At 40.3% G+C, this 24,868-nt stretch overlaps 1 protein-coding gene across 3 annotated transcripts in view; it reads left to right on the top strand.

The window, feature by feature from the left end:
- Positions 1-24,868, top strand: part of FER (FER tyrosine kinase) — a 457,173-nt gene that overhangs the window by 36,960 nt on the left and 395,345 nt on the right. For 2 of the 3 annotated variants that reach the window (XM_024994406.2, XM_024994405.2), the window contains one exon: positions 2,682-2,949. In XM_024994406.2, the coding sequence (XP_024850174.1) occupies positions 2,743-2,949 (207 nt within the window). In that variant the 5' untranslated portion in view covers positions 2,682-2,742. Of the gene's footprint in view, positions 1-2,681; positions 2,950-24,868 lie in introns of those variants that run through there. The other variant, NM_001191336.3, reaches the window with a different exon arrangement.

Raw genomic sequence — 24,868 nt, forward strand, 5'->3', positions numbered from 1 at the left:
TCATAGTTGGGATTTATATCAAACAAGTAGGAATAGATTTGGGGTAATTTTCTGATAATTGACCTTTGGGCTTAGTCAGTCAGTTGTGTCTGCCTCTTTGTGACCCCATGGACTGTAACCTGCCAGGCCCCTTTGTCCATGGGGATTCTCCAGGCAAGAATACTGGAGTGGGTTGCCATGCCCTCCTCCAGGGGATCTTCCCAACCCAGGGATTGAACCCAAGCCTCCCACTTGCAGGCGGATTCTTTGCCATCTGGACACCAGGGAAGCCCAAGAAAATGGAGTGGGTAGCCTATCTTTTTTCCAGGGGATCTTCCTGACCCGGGAATTGAACCAGGGTCTCCTGCATTGCAGGCGGATTCTTTACTAGCTGAGCCACCAGGGAAGCCCATTAACTATTCTACATTTCCTAATTAATGGTGGTGTTAACCAAGACACAGACTCCTCAGTGGTGATTGCTTCTGTGGAAGAGTGTCCTTAAGGAGAGTCCTTAAGCCATCAGGGAAGCCCCACTGACCTTTAGATGATTATAAGTTATGCTCTAGTGATTTTTTAAACAACTTTGAGATATAACTCACATGCTGAATAATTCACCCATTTAAATTGTACAATTTAGTGGCTTTTATTGTTCACAGAGTTGTGCAGCCATTGCCACAATCAATTTCGGAGCACTCTCCTCACCGCAAAAGGAAATCCATTACCCGTTAGCAGTCGCCCTTCATTTCTTCCCGCATTTGCCAGCTTTAGTCAAATACTAGTCTGATTTATGTCTCTAAAGGTAGATTTCGGACATTTCATGTAGGAAGACAGGACAGCATGTCAGTCTTCTGTGTTTGACATCTTCACGTAGAATGTTTGTGAGGTTTATCTGTGCCGTACCTTGTATCAATCCCTTTTCATTGTCAAATCATGTTTCCTTGTATCGTTATATTTCATTTATCCATTCATCAGTTGATGACTATTTGGCAGATATTCATATACAAGTTTTTGTGTGGGCATATGTTTTTATTTCTCTTGAGTATATGCCTAAGAGTGAAATTTCTTGGTCATATATGATAACTCTGTGTTTAATTTTTGAGGAACTGCCTATTTTAAATTTATACCAGCAACATATGATGGTTCTGATTTCTTCACAGTCTCCAACATTTGCTATTATCTATCCTTTTGTTATAGACATCTTAGTGATACGGAATGATGTCTCACTGTGGTTTTGGTTGGCATTTTCCTAATGGCCAGTGAGACTGAACATCTTCTCATGTGGGAGGAGGAAATGGCACCCACACCAGTGTTCCTGCCTAGAGAGTCCCAGGGACAGGCGAGCCTGCTGGGCTGCCGTCTGGGGTCGTACAGAGTCGGACACGACTGAAGCGACTTAGCAGCAGCAGCAGCAGTGGGCATCTATAAATTTTATTTGGAGAAATGTCTAGTCATATCTGTCTTTTGCCCATGTTTATTAGTTTGTTATGTTGTTACTGATGTTAAGAAATCTTTGTATAATCCAGGTAGATGCTGCTTATCAGATACATAATTTGTAAATATTTTCTCCCGTTCTGTGGCATTATCACTTACTTGATGTTGGCCTTTGAAGTACAGAAGTTTTTAATTTTGATGAAACCAAATTTATATATTTTTATTTTGTTTCTTGTACTTTTGGTGTCATATCTAGAAGCCATTGTCTGAGCCAAGGTCATGGATTTACTGCTTTATTTTCTTCTGAGAGTTTTACAGTTTTAGCTCTATTTGAATCTGTGATTTCTTTCGAGTTAATTTTTTTGTATATGGTCTAAGGCAGACTGCATTCCACAGTCTTTTGCATGTGGAATTCAATCGTCCCAGCGTCTGTAGTAGAGAAGACTTTTTTTCCTCTGTTGAATAGACATGGCACTGAATTCTGAGTCCTTCAACTCTGTTCTTTTTCTTCATGGTGTTTTGGTTTTTTGTTTGGTCGACTGTTCTGGCTCCCTTGCATATCTAAGTAAATTTTAAGATTAGTTTATCAGTTTCTGCAAAAAAAAAAAAAAAAAGAAAAAAGCTAGCTTAGATTTTATTGTGGATTGAGTTAAACTGGTAGATCAAATTGAACAGGATTGCCTGTTTAACAATATTAAGTCTTTTGGATCCATTAACATGAGTCTTTCCATTTATTTAGGTTTTCTTTGCATTTTTCAACAGTGTTTTATAATTTTAAGAGTAAAGTTTTGTGTTTATTTTGCAAAATTTATTCCTAAATATTTTATTCTTTTTGATGCTGTTGTAAATGGAATTGTTTTTAAATTTTATTTTCAGATTGGTCATTGCTAGAATATAGAAATACAGTTGCTATTTGTATATTGATCTTGTACCCTATAATGTTACCGAGCTCATTTATTAGTTCTAATACTCGTAAAATTGTACTTGTTAGGATTTTCTAGATAGAGTGTCATATCATCTGTAAATAAATATAGTTTCATTTCTTCCTTCCCAGTTTCAATGGAAATTGTTTCATTTCCTTCATTGTACTGATTAGAACAGGTTGAGTTGAAGTGCTGAGACTGGACATCCTCATCTTGTTCCTGATCTTTGGGGGAAAACATTCAGTTATAGTGATTTTTTTTTCACTCTAAAAAAATGGGCCATAACTTTGCTTTGAAGATTAATTTGCTTTTGATTTAAGATTCTTTTCCTTTTGTTTACATACACAGATATGTGCTGATTAGAAGGCTCAGTTGTGCAGTGTGGAGGATAAGACAGTGCCTTACAAAGATGGGGTTTGGGAGTGACCTGAAGAATTCACACGAAGCTGTGTTAAAATTGCAAGACTGGGAATTACGGTTACTGGAAACAGTGAAGAAATTCATGGCCCTGAGAATAAAAAGTGATAAAGAATATGCATCTACTTTACAGAACCTTTGTAATCAAGTTGATAAGGAAAGTACTATCCAAATGAATTATGTCAGCAATGTATCCAAGGTAAGAAGAATAATTTCATCATTTTTCGTCTGTAGCTTCGTAATTGTCCTTAAAGCAAATAGATAATACTATTGAAAGCTCCTGCTGCTACTGCTGCTGCCAAGTTGCTTCAGTTGTGTCTGACTCTGTGCGACCCCATAGACGGCAGCCCAACAGGCTCTCCCATCCCTGGGATTCTCCAGGCAAGAATACTGGAGTGGGTTGCCATTTCCTTCTCCAAAGCATGAAAGTGAAAAGTGAAAGTGAAGTCACTGAGTCGTGTCCGACTCTTAGCGACCCCATGGACTGAAGCCTACCAGGCTCCTCCATCCATGGGATTCTCCAGACAAGAGTACTGGAGTGGGGTGCCATACTATTGAATAAGCACACCTAAGTCAGCATTCTAAAGCAGTGGTTCTAAACTCCTGCTGACCATCAGAATCACATGGGGAAAGTTTCAGAAACTGTGAGATTTGGGTCCATCTCCCAATATTCTGGGTCATTAGGTCTGAAATTTTTGAGCTTTGAAATCTTTTTTTTCCCCAATAGGTGTCCAGATTATTCTAATGATTAGTCAGCTTTGAGAACCCTTCTTAAAATTTTATTTTCCTAAGTACCCTACTTCCTTGGGTCCCTTGCGCCCTGCTGTTTTATCCTTTTGGCACAAACTTTCTTTATAACGCACCTTCCTTGAATTCTTCTGTGAGTCATTAGTATAGTCCCATGGAATATTGTAATGTGTAGGTGTTTTTTGCTACCATTTCATTACTAAAATGCTAATATACTGATGATTTAATGACACGTAAAATTCTTTGAATAAACAATATGGTTTTTTAACTTAAAGATTATATTATTATTATTCATTTTATAAAATATATAAAATTAAAAATTAAGGGCTATAAAAATAAAGGTCCATATTGTACTGCTCATTATCCTTTGAAGGCATAAAAGATGAAATATTACACACCTTAATAGTCTTGGATTTTTGCTGTTTCCATTGTCTTCACATTTCACTGTATGTATTCAAAGTTAAGAAAATTTTATTTTACTTCAGAAAGTTAGAATTAGTGTGTTTCTTGCACTCACGGGTCTTAAGATTTGAGTAGATTGTAGAGGAAGCTCTGTTTCTTATGGAGATTGTGTGTGTGGTGTGTGATCTGGGAAGGACCTTTGATTTCGCTGAGAACTCCTAATGTGAATATCTTTAACTTCCTTTCCTGGGCCAGTGAGGTTCCCTGAAGAACATTTCTCTAGGTTCTAGTCTGAAGGTAGGGTTGCTGGATGTAGCAAATTAAAATATAGATCACCAGTTAAATCTGCAGGCAACAATGAGAAATGCATAGCCTCGGAGTGCTCAGTCGCTCAGTCGTGTCCCACTCTTTGTGACCCCGTGGACTGTAGCCCGCCAGGCTCCTCTATCCGTGGGATTCTCCAGGCATGAATACTGGAGTGGGCTGCCATTTCCTCCTCCAGGGATGCATACACTAAAGACTATTTTTTGTCCGCTATTCAAATTTACCTGGTGTCCTGTATTTTGTTAGACTACTCTGTTACGGGAATATGTAGAGAAAGTAGATTGGGTGTTCAGAGAGTCATGTTTTAGTTAATCCTCCTAGTTTGGTAAGCTGCCTGGTGTCTCTGCATCCAGAGGCTCTCTGGTTAATTTTTTCTGCTTGTTTCTGTCTGCTCTGGGGGAGGAATAGTTGCCTGTCTGTGGGCTGAGCAATAGGCCCTAGAATTCTGGCTGTTCCTTATGCAGCCTGAACCGATCCTCCTGTTTCAGCGCCCTCTCCTTTTCCTTCATTTAGCTTTCTCCAGTTCCCGGGCTTTCCTGGAGTTATCTGGCCCTGTAGGTGGGTCTTTTCTTCTCCCTGCCCCCCAGAGTCTTATTGAGATATCATTGACATACATCGCTGTATAGATTTAAGGTATATAGCGTGATGGTTTATGTCTGTTGTGAAATGATTACTGCAATAGATTGTAACTCTTTGCAACCCTGTGAACTAATGCAGCTCCATGGAGAATTCCCCAGGCCAGAATACTGGAGCGGGGAGCCTTCCTCTTCTCCAGGGGATCTTCCCAAGCCAGGGATGGAACCCAGGTCTCCCACATTGCAGGCAGATTCTTTACCTGCTGAGCCACGAGGAAAGCCCCATTAAAAATGGTAGAAAAAGTTTCTCCTTTGGATAAGAACTCTCAGAATGGACTCACTTAACAGCTGTCCCATCTCATACGTCAGTGTGCCCCACGGCCACCGTGCTGTGCCATCCCTGGTGCTTACTTGTCCTATTACTGGAAGCTTGGCCTCTTCACGCGTTTTCCTCCAGTTCCCCCTCCTGTCACAAGGCCTTCTCTTCTTGACCTCGACTTTGTAGAACACTTGTGTTTCAGCTTTTCCTGATGCTACTCAGTTACCCCTTCCTGCTTTTATAATATTTTCTAACATTTTTATTGGCATGTCTTATCTGTGATTGTTGCCTTTTCTATCTTCTTTGTGATTGTAAATTTATACTTTATCTTGTGTTTCAGTGGGATTTTGGAAAGGAGTGGAAAAATAGCCATCTGTTTTATTGACTATGTTTAACTGGAATTATACTCCTTAGGAAAGTAAGGTACTGGAAGGAACAAGAGATAGGATTAATGGGTAAGAAGATACAGGACTTGTGAGGTCAGGATAAAGGAGGAATCATCAACGTGTGCATTGAAGTGTCAGGTATTAAGGTGAGGAATCAGCTCAGTTCAGTCACTCAGTTGTGTCCTACTCTTTGTGACCCATGAACCGCAGCACGCCAGGGCTCCCTGTCCATCACCAACTCCCAGAGTCCATAGATGGAGACAAATGCTAAGATGATTAAAAAAGGCAGTAGAATGTGGGGCATGGAAAAGGGGGCTAGGGCAGGGTGATAGATTGAGAGGAAGTGGTCTAAGTGGGTAGTGTTGCTTTTCAAAGAGGAATGCTTGAGAGATAACGGTTGAACAATGGTAGGAAACCCAAAGAAAAACAAGGAGTATGTCAGCTTTTCCTCTTAATGCTGAAAATGCATCATTTATTCTACCTAAAAGTAAAGTTCAATATATCAATTTTTTCTTTAGCTCATTAGGTTTTTCACGTTATATCTAAAAAAAAATCTGCCTGATCCAAAGGTGTTTTCACCTGTGTTTGCATCTGGAAGTTTTATACTTTTATATTTATGTCTATGACCCATTTTTAGTTAATTTTTGTATATGGGACAAGTTATAGATTAAAGTCAGTTTTTTGTTGTTGTTGTTGTTAATGGATATCCATTTATTCCATCAACATTTTTAGAAAGGATTAAGCTTTCTGTATTGAATTACTGTTTCATTTTGTTGAAAATCAGTTGACCATAATGAGTAAGTCTGTTTCTACACACTTGATCTGTTCCATTCATTTCTTTATCTACCATGACACCAGTAACACTATTTTGATTACTGTGACTTTCTAGTAATCTCAAAGTTATATAGTGTAATTTCTCTTTGTGCTCTTTTTCCCCAAAATTGTTTTGACTATTTTAATTCCTGTGCATTTCCATATGTATTTTAGAACAACTCATCAATTTTTTTAAAAGAGGTTACTGAATTTTTATTGGAATGCATTAAATATATATATATATATATATAGGTAAATTTCAGGAAAATGTATATTTTAACAGTATTGGAGCTTTACAATACACCATATTATATTGGAACTTTATATATACACCATAAACATGGTGTATTTTCTTTTTCTGAATAATCTTACAGTTGTCAGTGTATAGACCTTTCAGATTTATGTGTATTTCATATTTTTGGATGTTCTTATAAGTAGCATTTTTCCTAATTTTCCGTTTTCCACTGTTCATTGTTATTATATATGTCAATCTCATAACGTAAACTTGGCAAAACATACTTATTTGCCCTTTCCTTGTAGATTTCATTGACTTTTCTACACAGATGATTATATTATCTGTAAACAAAGAGAATTTTAGTTCTTCTTTTCCAATTTGGATGCCTTTTATTTATTTTTCTTGCCTTCTAACAATAGCTAAAACCCCCAGTGCAAAATTCAATAAAAGTATTGACAGCAGACATCTATGTCTTGTTCCTGATTTTAGGGGAAAAGCATTGTCTTTCAGTATTTGTTATGATGTTAACTTTGGTAGATGTCTTCTATACGCTTGTGAAAATTCCCTTCTATTCCTGCCTAGCTAAGACTTTGTTCATTAACATTGGATTTTGTCAACTGGTCTATCTTCTTCTGCTTAGATGATTATGTTGTTTTTCTTCTCAGTTTAATAATATGTTGAAATGTGCTCATTGATTTTCAGGTGTTTGAAACATTTGATGATTGCTAAAAAAAAAAAAAAAAAAAAACAACAAAATGCGACTTGTATTCCTGCATTAAATCCCACTTCATCTTTTTTTGTATTATCCCTTTTTTATATCACTGGATTCAATTTGCTAAAAATTAGTTTTTGGAGAATTTTTTTTATCAGTGTTGCTGGAGGATTTTGATCTAGAGTCCCTTTTGTTTTAATATTGTCTGGTTTTGGTATCAGAGTTATGCTGGCTTCATTATACAAGTTGGGAAGTATTTTCTCTTCTTCAATTTTTGGAAGAAGTTTATGTAGAATTGGTTTTATTTCTTGCTTAGATTTAGATGTTTGATAGAATTCACCAGTGAAATAATCTTGGTCTAGAGTTTTCTTTGGGAGAAGGTTTTTAGTTATAAATTTAATTTTTAAAATAGAGAGCTATTCAGATTATCTTTTTCTTCTTGAGTGAACTTTGGTGCCTTTTGGGAATTTGTTCATTTTTTTCTAAGTTGTCCATTAATTTTTAGTGTTGTTTATTATTTTGCCTTATTGTCTTTTTCCTATTTGGAGAATCTGTAGTGGTCTTATCTCTTTCATGCCTGACATTGGTAATTTATGTCTTTTTTTTCCCCTGATCAGACTGGCTAGAGATTTCTCAGCTTTACTGATGTTATCTGGGAACCAGTCTTTTATTTCATTCACTGTCTCTATTGATATTCTGTTTTCTGTTGCATTGACTTCTGCTCTGCAATCAGTTAATTTTTTCCCATTTAACCTGGGCTTCACTTACTCTTTTTCTTCTCTGAATTAATAAAGTAGAAATTGAGATTAAGACCATCTTCTTCTGTAGTGTTCTCAGTTTTCTCCGAGTAATGTTTTTGCTGCATTTCAAAAAACTCTCTGATGCTTATTTTCATTTTTTTCAGTTCAGAATACATTTTAGTTTCACTTTTGATTTCTCCCTTGACCCATGTAGTCTTTTAAAGTCTATTATTTAGTTTCCAAGAAGTTTTTTCTTTTAAGAGATATTTTTGATATTGATTTCAAATTTAGTGCCATTGTCTTCCAGGATCTAATCTTACGTGACTTGAAGCCTCTTAAATTCATGGGTGCTCGTCTCATGATGCAGCGTGTGCTCCGTCCGGGTGGCTCTTCACGTGCACGCTATGCTCTGCGCTTGTTGTTTGCATTGCTGTACAGGACGGGTCACGACGGTCGATAGTAGTGTCTTTACTCGTTTCTGTCTCCCTAGCAATCAGTCATTGGGAGGGGTGTTGAAACCTCCAATTATAATTGTGACTCTGTCTGTTTCTCCCTGAGGTTTGGTCATTTTTTATTTCATATCTTTTGAATCTCTGTTACAAAGTACATAGTTATTTAGACTTGTTCTCCCTTTTTGACAAATGAATTAACCTTTTTCCCTTCCTTCCTTCCTACCTCTTTTTCTTGTTAGGATAGTTTTTTGGTTTGTTTGTTTTAATTCCAGTAAAACTGGTGTACACTGTAGAGTGCTCATTACAGCGTCTCATTATCATCTGTCAGCATATAATTGGCCCCTTCACCCTTTCACTAACGCCCGAGCCTGCTTTCCCTTTGACAACCACCAGTCTGTTCCTGCGGGTTTTGTTTTCTTTGTTCATTTGTTTTGTTTTTTAGATTCTGCATTTAAGTGAAATCGTACGCTGTTGGTCTTTCTCTGACTGACTGACTTCACTTTGCATAGTAGCCCCACAGCCCATCCATGCTGTCATAAACGGCAGCATTTCCTTCTTTCCTCTGACTGAGAAGTACTCTGTCGTGTATATGTACACATCTTCTTTATCTCTTCGTCCCCTGATGGACACTTAGGTGATTTCCATGTCTGACTGTTTTAAACAGTGTTACAGTGAACATAAGGAGGCATCTATCTCCTTCAGTTGGTGTTTTTGTTTACTGTAGATAAATATGCAGAAGTGGAATAACTAGATCATACAGTTCTAGTACCGTATGAGGTATGTTATTAATCATTGGAGGAACTGTCATATTGTTTTATACAGTGGCTGCACTAAATTACATTCTCATTCACAGTATGTAAGGGTTCCTTTTTCTCTTAAAAATTTCCAGTACTTGTCCTTTTGGTAAAAGCCATTCTGACACGTAAGTGATGATATCTCATTGTGGTTTGATTTGCGTTTCCCTGATAGTTGGTGGTGATGAGCAGCTTTTTATGCACCTCTGCCTACTTTAGAGTTGGGTTTTGTTGCTCTTGTTTAGTTGTATGAATTCTTTATATGATCTAGATATTCGTGCTTTATTGGCTGTATGGTTCGCCAGTATCTTCTATTCTGGAGGTTGACTTTTGGTTTGGTTGATGGTTTCCTTTGCTGTACCGAAGCTCTTTGATGTAGCCTTGTTTATTTTTGCTTTCCTTGCCGTTACCTTTGAATCAGACCCAACACTATCTCTGAGTGATGAAAAGGAGCATGGTGACTGTGTGTTCCTCTAGGAGTTTTATGGTTTCTGATCTTACATTCAAGTTTTCAATCCATTTTGAGTGGATTTTTGTGTATGGTGTAAGATAGTAATCCAGTTTTATTCTCTTGCATGTGACTGTTCGGTTTTCCCAGTACTATTTATCAAAGAGATTGCCCTTTCACATTGCATATTCTTGCCTCCTTTGTTGTAAATTCAGTTTAGTTCAGTCGCTCAGTTGTGTCTGACTCTTTGCAACCCTCCCTATCCATCGCCTCCCTGTCCATTGCCAACTCCTGGAGCTTACTCAAACTCATGTCCATCGAGTTGGTGATGCCATCCAACCATCTCATCCTCTGCCAATCCCCTTCTCCTCCTGCCTTCAATCTTTCCCAGCATCAGGGTCTTTTCTAATGAGGCAGTTTTTCGCATCAGGTGGCCAAAGTATTGGAGTTTCATCTTCAGCTTCAGTCCTTCCAATTAACATTCAGGACTGATTTCCTTTAGGATGGACTGGTTGGATCTCCTTGCAGTCCAAGGGACTCTCAAGAGCCTTCTTCAGCACCACAGTTCAAAAGCATCAATTCTTTAGTGCTCAGCTTTCTTCACAGTCCAACTCTCACATGCATACATGACCACTGGAAAAACCATAGCTTTGACTAAATGGACCTTTGTTGGCAAAATAATGTCTCTGCTTTTTAATATGCTGTCTAGTTTGGTCATTACTTTCCTTCCGAGGAGTAAGCGTCTTTTAATTTCATGGCTGCAGTGATTTTGGAGCCCAGAAAAATAGTCTGTCACTCTTTCCTCTGTTTCCCCATTTATTTCCAGTGATGGGACTGGATGCCATGATTTTAGTTTTCTGAATGTTGAGCTTTAAGCCAACTTTTTCACTCTCTTTCACTTTCATCAAGAGGCTCTTTAATTCCTCTTCACTTTCTCCCATAAGAGTGGTGTCATCTGCATCTCTGAGGCTATTGATGTTTTTCCTGGCAATCTTGTCATAAATCAGTTGTCCATTTGCCTGTGGGTTTGTTTCCCAGCTCTCTCTTCTGTTCCATTGATCTGTGTGTCTCATGCCAGCATCGCCCTGTTTCCATCAGCATGGTCTGGAATCAGGGAGCATGATGCCCACAGCTTTGTTCATTCCCCCCTTCTTTTCTTCCTCAAGGTTGCTTTAGCTATTTGGGGACTTTGATACCATACAGATTTTAGAGTTACTCTAGTCTGTGCAAAATGCCATTAGAATTTTGATAGAAATTGTGTGATATTATTTCAGGCAATTTATTGAGACTTGTTTTGTGGTCCAGCATGTGGCCGAATCTTGAGAATGCTCCACATGCCCTTGAAGAGAATGTGTGTTCTGCTGCTTTGCGGTAGAATATTCTGTGTATTTCTCTCAAACCAGTCAGGTCTAATGATTCATTTCAAGCTCTTATTTCCCTGTTGATTTTCTGTGTGGATATTTATCCATTGATGTAAATGGGGTAGTCTCCAACAATTACTGTATTGCTGTCAAATTTTCCATTTAGATCTGTTGATAGTTGCCTTATATATTTAAGTGTCCCTATGTCATGTGAAGAGTTGACTCATTGGAAAAGACCCTGATGCTGGGAGGGATTGGGGGCAGGAGGAGAAGGGGACGACAGAGGATGAGATGGATGATGGCATCACTGACTCGATGGATGTGAGTCTAAGTGAACTCTGGGAGTTGGTGATGGACAGGGAGGCCTGGCATGCTGCGATTCATGGGGTTGCAAAGAGTCGGACACGACTGAGCGACTGATCTGATCTGATGTTAGGTGTGTAGAGATTTATAAATGTTACATCCTCTTGTTGAATTGACCCCTTTACATTATATAATGCTTTTCCTTGTCTTCTATTATGGTCTTTGTTTTAAAGTCTGTTGTGTCTAATGTTAAGTATAGCTACACCAGCTCTCTTTCCATTTCTCTTTGCCTGGAATATGTTTTTCCATCCCTCTGCTTTCAGTCTTTGTGTCCTTAAACCTGAATTAAGTCTCTTCTCGGCAACATATAAGTTAGTCTTTTATTTTTTAATTTTAAAAAATTTATCCATTCAGCCAACCTGTATCTTTTAACCAGATAATTTGGTCCAATTACATTGAAAATAAATATTAATAGGTGTGTACTTATGTCATTCTGTTGCTTGTTTTCTGGCTCTTTTTGTAATTTCTGTCTGTTCCTTTCTTCATCTCTTGCTTGTTTCTCTTGTGGTTTGATGAATTTCTTTAGTGTTATGTTTAGATTCCATTCTCATCTTTTGTGTATCTACTGTATATATATATTTTTTTGTGGTTACCATGAGGTTTACATATAATGATCTATATATATAGCAGTCTAGTTAAGTTGGTAGCAACTTAAATTTGAACACATTCTGAAAACTTGCATTTTTATTCCCCTCAGTCATGTTTTATGTTCTTGATGACATATTTTACATCTTTTTGTGTATCCTTTAACTAATTATGTAGTTAAAGGTAACTAATCCTGTAACTAATTATGTAGTTTTAATTAATTTTGCTACTTTATCTTTTACCCTTCTTACCAGTAGTTGTGGTTAATCTACTACCTTTACCGTATATTTGCTCTTACCCGTGAGGTTTTTGCTCTCATATGTTTTTCATTGGTTAGTGCCGGTTCCTTTCAGCTTAGAGAAGACCCATTAACATTTCCTGTGAGTGTTGTTAAGTGGTGATGAACTCTTTTTCATTGTTGTTTAGTCACTAAGTCGTGTCCGACTCTTCTGCAGCCCTGTGGACTGCAGCCCGTCAGGCTCCTCTGTCAATGGGATTTCCCTGGCAAGAATACTGGAGTGGGTTTCCATTTCCTCCTTCAGGGGATCTTCCTGACTCTTTTTGAACCCGCATCTCCTGCATTGGCGATGCGTTCTTTACCACTGACCCACAGGGGAAGCTTGATGAACTACTTTAGCTTTTGCTTATTTAGAAGCCTTTTTTTTAAATCTCCCCTTCGGTTCTGAATGATAGAGTGCTCTTGGTTGTGGGTTTTCCCCGTCGTCACTTTAAGTATGTTGTGTTATTCCCTTTTGACTTGCAGAATTTCTCCTGGAAAATCAGCAGATGGTCTTGTGGGAGTTCCTGTTTATACAACAAGTTGTTTTTCTCTTGCAGCTTTTAAGATTCTCTCTTTATCTTTACCTTTTTTGATGTTTTGATTTATTGTGTTCATCTTACTTGGCACTTTCTTTGCTTCCTGGATCTGAATGGTTTCTTCCCCAGGTTGTGGGAGTTTACGGTCACCGTTTTTTCTGCCCCCCTTCTCTCTTCTCCTTCTGGGCCCTATAATGTGAATGTTGCTCTGCTTGATGTAGTCTCATAGGCCTCGTTATCTTCCCATTTGACAACTCTTGCTTCTTTTCGCTGCTTGTCTGGGTGAGTCCAGCTGCCCTTCCAGGTTGCTGCTTGGTTACTCTAGTTTATCTGGTCAGCTCTTGAACCCTCTAGTATAGTTTTCAGTTCAGTTATTGTGTTCTTTGGTTCTGTGGCATCCATGTAATGTTTTAAAATACTTTCTGTCCATCCATTATAGCTCTCACAGTATTCATCCATTCTTCTTTGGAGTTCAGTAAGCATCTCTTTACCTCTGTGTCATGCATTTTACTTATATCTGTTATATTAAGGTCTTTCTCTGAGGTTTCATCTTACTTTTTTGGTTGGAATATATTCTTGTTTTTTTTTTTTTCTTTGCTTGACTCCGTGTAATTGTTTCTATGTATTTGATAAAAAAGCTCCCTCTCCCAGTCTTGAAGAACCAGGCCTTATGTAAGAGAGGGCTGTGCTCATTCAGCTGTGCTTAGCTCTTGACTGTCTCTGGGTCCTATGTGCTCTAAGTAGTCTGATTTACTCTTGATAGCTCTCACTTGTCCAGGGTGTGCCAAGAGTCCTAAAGGGAGTGTTCTAAAGGGAGTGATCTCAGTCAGCACCCAGGTTCAGGCTGATTGGAAGCCTGCTTCTCAGACAATAACTGTTGAAATAATTGGATAGATACATGAAGTCTTACAGCACAAGGACTGTATACCCTGCTGACATCCAGGTCAAGTTCCAGAGGTGGCCCCTTGGTAGCTGTTGGAAGAATTGGGGCTTCAGATGAGTGCACGTGCTTCTTTCTGGGAGGTACCAGCGTTCTGTCACGAGGATGCGATGGTGCGCAGATGGTGTGCAGATGGTGTTTCCTTGCTTATGCTCCCAAAGAGAAGCCTTATAGCCTTTAGGTGTATTGCAGACATGAAAACTCCTGTTCAGGTTGAAGTCCGGACGATTAATGGGGCCTTTTTCATATGCAGACCAGGGGTGTTTCCCTTTGCTCTTTATGTAGTGTCCTGGGTGTGGTATTCTGCCCAGAACCGTCTTTCTGACTGTTCGAGTCCCGTGGGGCCAGGAGCGAAAGCTCCTCTGGCCCCCAGAACCGGGCAGTCAGGAGGGCTCCTTGTGTAGGCTGTTCTTCAAAAGCGTTAGTGTGGCTGTGTGAGACTGCTGGGATGGGGCTCGCCCCTGATTTAGGGAGGCGGGAAGCAGAGAGTGCTGGGGAGGGGCACACCTGCGGTGTTCCCCATAATGGGGGGGGTGTTGGGGGGAGTGCTGGGACGGGGCTTGCCCCTGATTTAGGGACGCGGGGAAAGAGAGAGTGCTGGGGAGGGGCACACCTGTGGTGTTCCCCATCATGGGGGTGGAGTGGTGGGAATGGGGCATGCCTGTGGTGAGCACTGTGGGTGGGGCAGGCTCTTGGCTCTAGATGGATGGTGTGCTCTCCCCCTTGCAACAGCAAGGTGGGGTCAGAGTGCAGAAACCCAGGAGGAAAAATCCCAGGTAATCTGTCCCTCCAGCAGACAAGCAGCCACATCTCCTTCAGGTACAATCCAATTACTTTCCAAACTGGCCTCTGTGCTGGTTCCTGGAACCAGTGAGTCCGCACCTGAACCCCTTCACAGGAGGATCTCAGGTCCACACAGCCCACCCTGGCTGTAAGCCCCGTTGGTTTCTAAAGCCAGATATCTGCGGGCCTTGTCTCTCTGGCGCAGGTCCCAAGGGTTGGGGTGCCCAACGTGGGGCACAGACCCTTTGATCCTTAAAGACAGACTCTGGGCTCATGAGATGCCTCCCAGCTGTGTGCCACTACACTGGGGGACAGGTTTCAGAGTCACCGCGCATCTTGCTGTGGTCTCTTTATCCCTTATTGTGGAGCAGCCCGATCAACTAGTTTACAGTTCTTGTTTACCTGGAACTATTACATGTGTTCAGTTCAGTTCAGTTCAGTCACTCAGTCGTGTCCGACTCTGCGACCCGTGAACCGCAGCACGCCAGACCTCCCTGTCCATCACCAACTCCCGGAGTTCACCCAAACTCATGTCCATCGAGTCAGTGATGCCATCCAGCCATCTCATCCTCTGTCGTCCCCTTCTCCTCCTGCCCCCAATCCCTCCCAGCATCAGGGTCTTTTCCAATGAGTCAACTCATCGCATGAGGTGGTCAAAGTATTGCAGTTTCAGTCTCAGCATCACTCCTTCCAATGAACACACAGGACTGATCTCCTTTAGGATGGACTGGTTGGATCTCCTTGCAGTCCAAGGGACTCTCAAGAGTCTTCTCCAACACCACAGTTCAAAAGCATCAATTCTTTGGTGCTCAGCTTTTTTTATAGTCCAACTCTCATATCCATACACGACCACTGGAAAAGTCATAGCCTTGACTAGACGGACCTTTGTTGGCAAAGTAATATCTCTGCTTTTTAATATGCTATCTACGTTGGTCATAACTTTCCTTCTAGGGAGTAAGCGTCTTTTAATTTCATGGCTACAATTACGTGTGTTATATGTTGCCAAATTAAGACTTAAATTGAAGACAGTAGGGAAAACCACTAGACAACTCAGGCATGACCAAAATCAAACCCCTTATGATTATACAGTGGAAGCGACAAATAGATTCAAGAGACTAGATATGGTAGACAGAATGCCTGATGAACTATGGATGTAGGTTTGTGACATTGTACAGAAGGCAGTGATCAAGACCATCCCCAAGAAAAAGAAATACAAAAAGGTTGTCTGAGGAGGCCTTACAAATAGCTGTGTAAAGAAGACAAGTGAAAGGCAAAGGAGAAAAGGAAAGATATAAGCATCTGAATGCAGAGTTCCAAAGAATAGCAAGGAGAGATAAGAAAGCCTTCCTCAGTGATCAGTGCAAAGAAATAGAGGAAAAGAATAGAATGGGAAAGACTAGAAATCTCTTCAGGAAAAATAGAGATACCAAGGGAACATTTCATGCAAAGATGGGCACAGTAAAGGACAGAAATGGTATGGACCTAAGAGAAGCAGAAGATATTAAGAAGAAGTGACGAGAATACACAGAAGAACTATACAGAATAGATCTTCATGACCCAGATAATCACGATGGTGTGATCACTCACCTAGAGCCAGACATCCTGGAATATGAAGTCAAGTGGGCCTTAGGAAACATCACTACGAACAAAGTTAGTGGAGGTGATGGAATTCCAGTTGAGCTATTTGAGATCCTAAAAGATGATGCTGTGAAAGTGCACTCAATATGCCAGCAAATTTGGAAAACTCAGCAGTGGCCACAGGACTGGAAAAGGTCAGTTTTCATTCCAATCCCAAAGAAAGGCAATGCCAAAGAATGCTCAAACTACTATACAATTGCACTCATCTCACATGCTAGCAAAGTAATGCTCAAAATCTTCCAACCCAGTCTTCAACAGTACATGAACCGTGAACTTCCAGATGTTCAAACTGGATTTAGGAAAGGCAGAGGAATTGGAGATCTAATTGCCAACTTCGTTGGATCATTGAAAAAGTACGAGAGTTCCACAAAAGCATCTACTTCTCTTTATTGACTATGCCAAAGCCTTTGACTGTGTGGATCACCACAAACTGTGGAGAATTCTTAGAGATGGGAATACCAGACCACCTGACCTGCCTCCTGAGAAATCTGTATACAGGTCAAGAAATAACAGTTAGAATTGGACTTGGAAGAACAGACTGGTTCCAAATCGGGAAAGGAATACGTCAAGGCTGTATATTGTCACCCTGCTTATTTAACTTATATGCAGAGTACATCATGAGAAATGCTAGGCTGGATGAAGCACAAGCTGGAATCAAGATTGCTAGGAGCAATATCAGTAACCTCAGATATGCAGATGACACCACCCTTATGGCAGAAAGTGAAGAGGAACTAAAGAGCCTCTTGATGAAAGTGAAAGAGGAGAGTGAAAACGTTGGCCTAAAACTCAACATTGGGAAAAGTAAGATCATGGCATCTGGTCCCATCACTTCATGGCAAATAGATGGGAAAACAGTGGAAACAGTGTCAGACGTTATTTTTTGGGGCTTCAAAATCACTGCAGATGGTGACTGCAGCCGTGAAATTAAAAGATGCCTGCTCCTTGGAAGAAAAGTTATAACCAACCTAGACAGCGTCTTAAAGAGCAGAGACATTACTTTGCCAACAAAGTTCCATTTAGTCAAAGCTATGGTTTTTCCAGTGGTCATGTATGGATATGAGAGTTGGACTATAAAGAAGGCTGAGTGCTGAAGAATTGATGCTTTTGAACTGTGGTGTTGGAGAAGACTCTTGAGAGTCCCTTGGACTGCAAGGAGATCCAAACAGTCCATCCTAAAGGAAATCCGTCCTGAATACTCATTGGAAGGACTGATGCTGAAACTGAAACTCCAATCCTTTGGCCACCTGATGTGAAGAACTGACTCCTTGGAAAAGACCCTGATGCTGGGAGAGATTGGGGGCAGGAGGAGAAGGGGACAAGAGAGGATGAGATGGCTGGATGGCATCACCGACTCAATGGACATGAGTATGAGTAGACTCTGGGAGTTGGTGATGGACAGTAAGGCCTGGCGTGCTGCAGTCCATGGGGTTGCAAGGAGCTGGACACGAGTGAGTGACTGAACTGAACGGATCACATGTGTGGTTGTAGATTTGAAATATCAAGCGGGGAGGTATGTTCAGGGTCTTCCTGTGCCACTGTTTTGGACCGGCCTCCCCCTCTAGCTCTGTAATTATTGTATCAGTGAGTTAAATCACCCTCCTAGACCTCTTCTGTTCCAACAATATCATTGCCTCTTTCCTTCTTCCTCTGGCAGTGCCACTTCTTGTCTCACCAGTATTTCAATTTAAATATGCCCCTGTATGCCAATCCTTCATCTTTTCATACCTTTCGAAACTCACATCGTGCTTTTACCCCACACCTGTGTTTAAGATGGAAGATTTGGAGAGAAGAAAAGAGAAAGGAAGTGCTTGAGTGATTTGCATGTTGAAAATGAGCAAGTCATTCATGAATCATCTGTACTAGTTCAGTTTGAATCCTTTAAAATTTCCATGTCTCTACTTAACGTATGTGTTCTTTCTTTTAATTTTAGGAGCCTATGGAACGCCATCATAGTGACTCTTATTTTCCCTGTCTTCTATTGTTTGCTGTTATTTCTGGAGCAGCTGATTGACTGATTTCTCTCCTCATTTTGGGTTGTATTTTCCTGCATCTGCATTCCCTTGATATGGGGCATTATCAATTTTACCTTTTTAGGTACTGAATAGTTTTACCTTTAAATATTCTTGAGCTTTGAGATATGATGAAGTTACTTGGGCTCAGCGTGATGTTTTTGGCTCTTGCTTTTTACATTTGTGTGGTGGACCAGCAGTGTATGTATAGTCTTGGGTGGATTTATCTCCTCTACTGAGGCAGGATCATTCTTAATATGCAAAGGATGCTCCCTATATTATGAGGTTTTAAATTCTGGCTGTTGGGACCTGGTACCATTCCACATGAGCCCTGTGTAGCATTTCCTGTCATAATCCTTGCGGGTGGATTATTTCCTTGGCATAGAGTCGTTTCCTCATGCCCTGACCTGATCACTACTTAGCTAAAACAAATCACGGGTGAGTCTCTGCAGATCTGAGTTTTCTCTTCCTACCGCTCTCTTTTCTCTCATCTCTGTCCTTGTCTCTTCACCAGTACGCTGACTGCATTGGCCTCTCTGTGCTCGGAACCATCTAAGTCGCGGAGATTGCTAAGTTCTACTCGGCTCTTCTTCCTCGAGCTGTATCCTGGACATTCTCAGCGTTCAGTAAACTAGGATAACCTTACAGTTCAGTTCATTTATTTATAGTCTCTCAGAGTTCACTACCCTTACTTGCTTGACGTCCAGTGACTTGAATGCTATTTCTTATACTTTTGTCCAACTTTTAGTTGTTTTATCCAAGAGGATAAGTTCCTCTTGTTCCCCTTGCTTGTTCCCCTATCTTGACAGAAGCAGAAATCTTGTAGGTAGTAATTTTTATGTCTTTACTTGAAAACATTAAAATGTGCAACAACGTTTCAAGAATAGAACAAAGATTCCCCTATGAACTCTACTCTGTTTATTAATTACTAGCATTTTGCCATATTTGCTCTGCAGTTCCCTTTCTCTCTGTATATAATTTGTGTTTTATATATATATATATGTACATTTTTCTGAATGATTGGCAGGTTGGTTGAAGACATCATGCCTCTTTATTTTTAAATACTTAAACGTGTTTTTTTCTAAGAGCATATTCACAGTGTAATGATTTGGGATTTGGGAAGTATAGCATTATTACCATGCTATCATCAAAATTATATTGCATATCTAGCTTCTGTCAGCTTTTCCAATACAGTCCGCTTTTGGCAGAGAATTCTTTTTTATCCTGGTTCAGTATCTAATTGGGAATCACTCATTGCATTTAGTTGTTAGGTTCCTCAGTTCCTGTAATCTGGAACATGTCGGTGAGAAGTCACACTCTGTGCTTTGGTGTTTTTTCTTAAATTTATTTTGAAGTGTGTACATTCTGTCTTTAATCCTGAGGGCATGGTTTTGTGTTGTTTTTTTTTTTTTTAATTTTTATGTTTTCATTGTATTGCTTTTGGAAAAATATTGGGTGATAGGAGCCTAGGTAGGCGTATTTTCTTTCAGTTACCTGGAGTGTTTCCCTAGATTCTTTGAGTACTCTCTATTTCCTGGCATACTAAAATGTTCCAGGCTCATCTTTTGAATGTTCCTTTTTCAGTCCTTCAGTAAACCCTTTCCCCAAGGGATCCTGATTCCTTTTTTTAAAAAAAATTTATTTATTTTGTTGTTGTTATTCAGTCAGTAAGTTGTGTCCAACTCTTTTGTGACCCCCTGTACTGTAGCACACCAGACTCCCCTGTCCTTCACTATCTCCTGGAGTTTGCACAGATTCATGTCCATTGAGTCGATGGTGCTATCTAACCATCTTATCTCCTGCTGCCTGCTTCTCCTCCTGCCTTCATCTTGCCCAGAATCAGGGTCTTTTCCAATGAATTGACTCTTCCCATCAGGTGGCAGAAGTATTGGAGCTTCAGCTTCAGCATCAGTCCTTCCAAAGCATTGATTTCCTTTGAGATTCACTGGTTTGGTCTCCTTGAAGTCCAAAAGACTCCCAGGAATCTTCTCCAGCACCATAATTCAAAAGCATCAATTCTTCAGCACTCAGCCTTCTTTATGGTCCAACTTTCACATCCTTATCTGACTGCTAGAAGAAACCATAGCTTTTGGTGTTGGAGAAGACTCTTGAGAGTCCCTTGTATAGCAAGGAGATCAAACCAGTCCATCGTAAAGGATATCAGTCCTGAATATTCATTGGATGCTAAAGCTGAAACTCCAGTACTTTGGCCACCTCATGTGAAGAACTGACTCACTGGAAAAGACCCTGATGCTGGGAAAGATTGAGGGCAGGAGGAGAAGGGAGAACCGAGGATGAGATGGTTGAATGGCATCACTGACTCAGTTGACATGAGTTTGAGTAAACTCTGGGAGTTGGTGATGGGCAGGGAGGCCTGGTGTGCTGCAGTCCATGGGTTGGCAAAGAGTCGGACATGACTGAATGACTGAACTGAACTGAAGTAAACTAGAATGGGAGATGAGTCCAATTGTCTGATGGTTAGCATATTCTTTGGTACTGCCCACATTCCTGGAAATTTCTAGGTCATTTCTAGGTCAAAGTGTAAATGTCTTTGTAGTGTTGCTATATTGTCTCTATAAATATAAATTTCCTTTGTGGCCATTGCACCATTTTGTGTATCTAGCAGGAATACATGAAACTGCCAGCTTCTACTTGATCTAGGCAAGAGATTATGTTGTCAAACTTATGAATTTTTATTAATCTGGTAGGTAGAAATGATAGCTAGTATAGCTTAAATTTTTATTTCTCTAATTATGCATGAAAGTGAACATCTCTCGTTATTTTGACAGCTGTTTTAGTTTGAATATATGTCTTATTCTATGCTAATGTGAATTTTACTTTGTGTTTCTTTATTTACGTAAAATTACACCTGCCAGAAATAAAAGGCATCCAAATGGGGAAGGAGAAAGTCAAGTTGCCTCTGTTTGTGGAGGATATGATATTATATATAGAGAATAATAAAAATAGTACCAAGAAACTAATAGAACTAATAGGCGAATTCAGTAAAACATATTTTGTTTCTATACACTGATGATGAACTATTTGAAAAAGAAAGACAGTAATCCTATGTACAATATCATAAAAGTTAAAATCCTTAATAACAAATGTGACCAAAAAGGGAAAGCCCTGTACACTGAAAATTATAAGACTAATGAGAGGAACTCAGGAAGACACAAAAATGGAAAGACATTCTGTGCTAATGAAATGGGATAGTTAGCATTTTTAACATGTCCTTACTGCCAAAAGCCATCTATTAATTTAATGCAATTTCTATCAAAATTACAATGGCATTTTCACAGACACAGAAAAACAGTCCTAAAATTCATATGGAATCACGAAGACTCCCAAATGGCCAAAACAATTCTGAGAAAGTGGACTAAATCTAGATGCGTCACACTCCCTCATTTTAGCATGTTTGCAAAGGTGCGATCATCAAAACAGCATGGTCCTGGCCTAGAACCAGAGGCCTAGGTCAATGGAGCAGAACTGATAGCCCAGAAATAAACCCATGATATGGTCAACTAAAACTTGACAAGGAAGCCAAGAATGGCCTTTTGCAAAAGGATGAAGCATGACTCACACCACTCATAAAAATTTAACTGGAACGGACAAAAAGCTTAAATGTAAGACGTGAAACTGTAAAGCTGCTAGAAGAAAACATAGGAATTAAAAAAAAAACTCCTTGATATTGTTCTTCACAGTGGTTTTTGAAAAAGACACAAAAACTCAAGCAACAAAAAGCAAAAAATAAATCAGCAACAAAAGCATTTATGAAAAGCTTCTGTGTAGCAAGAAATTAACAGCAGAATGAACAGGCTGCCCACCGAATGGGAGAAAATATTTACAAAACGTCTATTTGGTAAGGAGTTAATATATAAGGAACTCATTTTACTCAAGAGCAAAAATCAAGTCATCCAGTTAAAAAATCATCATGTCCACATGAGATAGTCCCTTTGTCTCTCCCTTTTAATCTACAAGTTGTAAAATCTGTAACTCAGCAGATGTTCCTCTGTGGAAAGCACTTCAATGCTGGAGAATTGCTCGTGTCTGTCCATCTGAAGGTGGGCATCTGGGAACACACAGAGGAGGCTGCTGGAGAATGCGGTAGGCAGTGCTGCGACCCCAGAGCCCTGGCTGCCATCTGAGCTGCAGCCCCAGAGAGCCTGGTGGCATCAGGCTCGGCAGAGGCAGCAGCAGCTCCCTGGCCGCAGAGCTGTCCCCAGCTCCCAGCGACAGCAGCAGGGACCGTGGAGCCCGCAGCTGTATCTGTGCAGCTTCGAAAGTGCCCAGCACTCCGCCCTGTGCCCACAGTGGCAGGACCTGGGCACCTTACAGCCCGGTCACAGTAGAGACACCTGTGACCCTGACCTCCTCCACACACTCCCACCCCCACCAATGGCAGCAGACCCTGCCACCCGGGAGACTCTGAAAGTGCCAGAGGCACCTGACATCCTGGTTTCCCAGGGGATGACCCTGTTGACTCCAGCAGTAGTAAGGCATCAGTAACCCTGCAGGCACAGTGACATCGAGGGGACTGGGTGGTACCTGTCAGTGGGTGGTGGCAAGTGAAAGTGTCAACTCTCAAATTCACCAGAGGCAGCTCAGGTGGGACAAGCCAGAAACTTGTGCTCTTGTGCCCCCTACTGTAAAACAGCTGTCATGAAGAAAGGCGGGGAGCTACAAGGAAACTCAGAGAGGCAGTTCTGTGAGCTCAGGAATAAAATGAAAGAACAGAGGCAATACTTTACCAGAGAGATTGAAACTCTCAAAAAGAACCAAACAAATTCTGAAGTTACATCAATAAAGGAGATGAAGAATTCTCTCGAAAGAATTGGAAGTTGAGCAGACTGTATGGAAGAGAGAGCTAGCTAGTCCAAAGACAGAAATCTAGAAATGGTACAGTTAGAAGAGAGAGCGTTAAGATCTTAAAAGAAATTCTGTGAGAAATACCCATTTCTATTAGAAAGGTTAACATTAGAATAGTGGATATCCTGCATGGAGACGAGAGGGGAATGGGAGCAGAGACTTTAAATAAAGAAATAACAACTGAGAACTCCCCAGACCTGGGGAAAGAACTGGTTACACGACGCTAAGAGAACTTCTTATAACCTCAATGCAAAATGACCTTCTCCAAGACACGTTATTGATGCTTTTGAACTGTGGTGTTGGAGAAGACTCTTGAGAGTCCCTTGGACTGCACGGAGATCCAACCAGTCCATCCTAAAGGAAATCAGTCCTGAATATTCATTGGAAGGACTGATGCTGAAACTGAAATTCCAATACTTTGGTCACTTCATGCAAAGAACTGACTCATTGGAAAAGACCTGATGCTGGGAGGGGTTGGGGGTAGGAGGTGATGGGAACGACAGAGGATGAGATGGTTGGATGGCATCACCGACTCAATGGACATGAGTTTGAGTAGACCCCCGGAGTTGGTGATGGACAGGGAGGCCTGGCGTGCTGCAGTCCATGGGGTAGCAAAGAGTCAGACACGACTGAACTGAACGGAAGACCCATTATATTAAAATTCTCCAAAGTAAATGCAAAACAAACAAACAAACAAAAAACAAAAACACCACACCACCACCAACAATGTTAAAGGCATCCAGGGAAAAAAAGGATGGTAACCTTCAAAAGAGCCCACATTCGACCATCAGCAGGTTTCTCAGCAGAAACTCTACGTGCCTGGAGAAAACGGGGTGACATACTCAAAATACTGAAATATGAAAAGTGTCAGCCAATAATACTACATTCAGCAGAGTTATTCTTCAGATATGAAGGAGAAAAAAAGTCTTTCCTAGAGTTCATTGCCACTAAACGTGCTTTATAAGAAATGTTGAAAGGAGCTCTTCTCCTAAAACAAAAAGGCAGAATGCACAAAAGTATGACTAAGGTGATAGAAAAGAATCAGGAAATTGCAACCCTATGAAAATAAGTTGTTAAACATTTAATTATTGGATAAAGGTTGGCGGGGGGAAACAGTAAGAAATAAAACAAAATAAAACTATGGCTACTTCAACTTGGTGATAAACACAATATAAAACAGATAATTTGAGACAATCAAATACAAAAGTGGAAGAAGGAAAGGAAGCAACCCATGTAAGCAAATGAAAACTGTCCAGCAGAAAAAAGGACTATTTTATCTGTGAGATATTTCATGCAAACCTCGTGGTAAACACAAAACAAATTTAGAGCAGAGACATGAGAAAAAGAATTTTTTTTATTTTAAAAAGGAAACAGAAAAATCTCATGGAAAATCACCAAAGTAAAATGGCAGACAGAAAAACAAGGAAAAAGAAACAGTGGACATACAGAACAACCAGAAAACAAAGGATGGCAGTACTCAGTATTGACAACCCTTTGGCTAGACTCAGTAGGAAAAAAGAGAAAACTCTGGTAGTAAAAGTTGGAAATGAAAGAAGAGAAATGGCAGTGGGTGCCACGGAAATACAATGGAGTGTAAGAGGATTTTATGAACTGCTATCCACCAACAGATTGGACACCTGGAAGCAGTGCACAGTTTTTTCAGTCACACCATACAACCTTCCAAGGGTGAATCACAGAGAAAAAGCAAATCTGCATGAACAGATCAACAGGAAGAAGATTGAGACAGTGATAAAAACATTCCAAAAAACAAAGTCTGGTAAAGAATCCGCCTGCACTATGGGAGACCTGG

This window comes from Bos taurus, chromosome 7, assembly GCF_002263795.3.
Source record: "Bos taurus isolate L1 Dominette 01449 registration number 42190680 breed Hereford chromosome 7, ARS-UCD2.0, whole genome shotgun sequence".
Taxonomy (NCBI): domain Eukaryota; kingdom Metazoa; phylum Chordata; class Mammalia; order Artiodactyla; family Bovidae; genus Bos; species Bos taurus.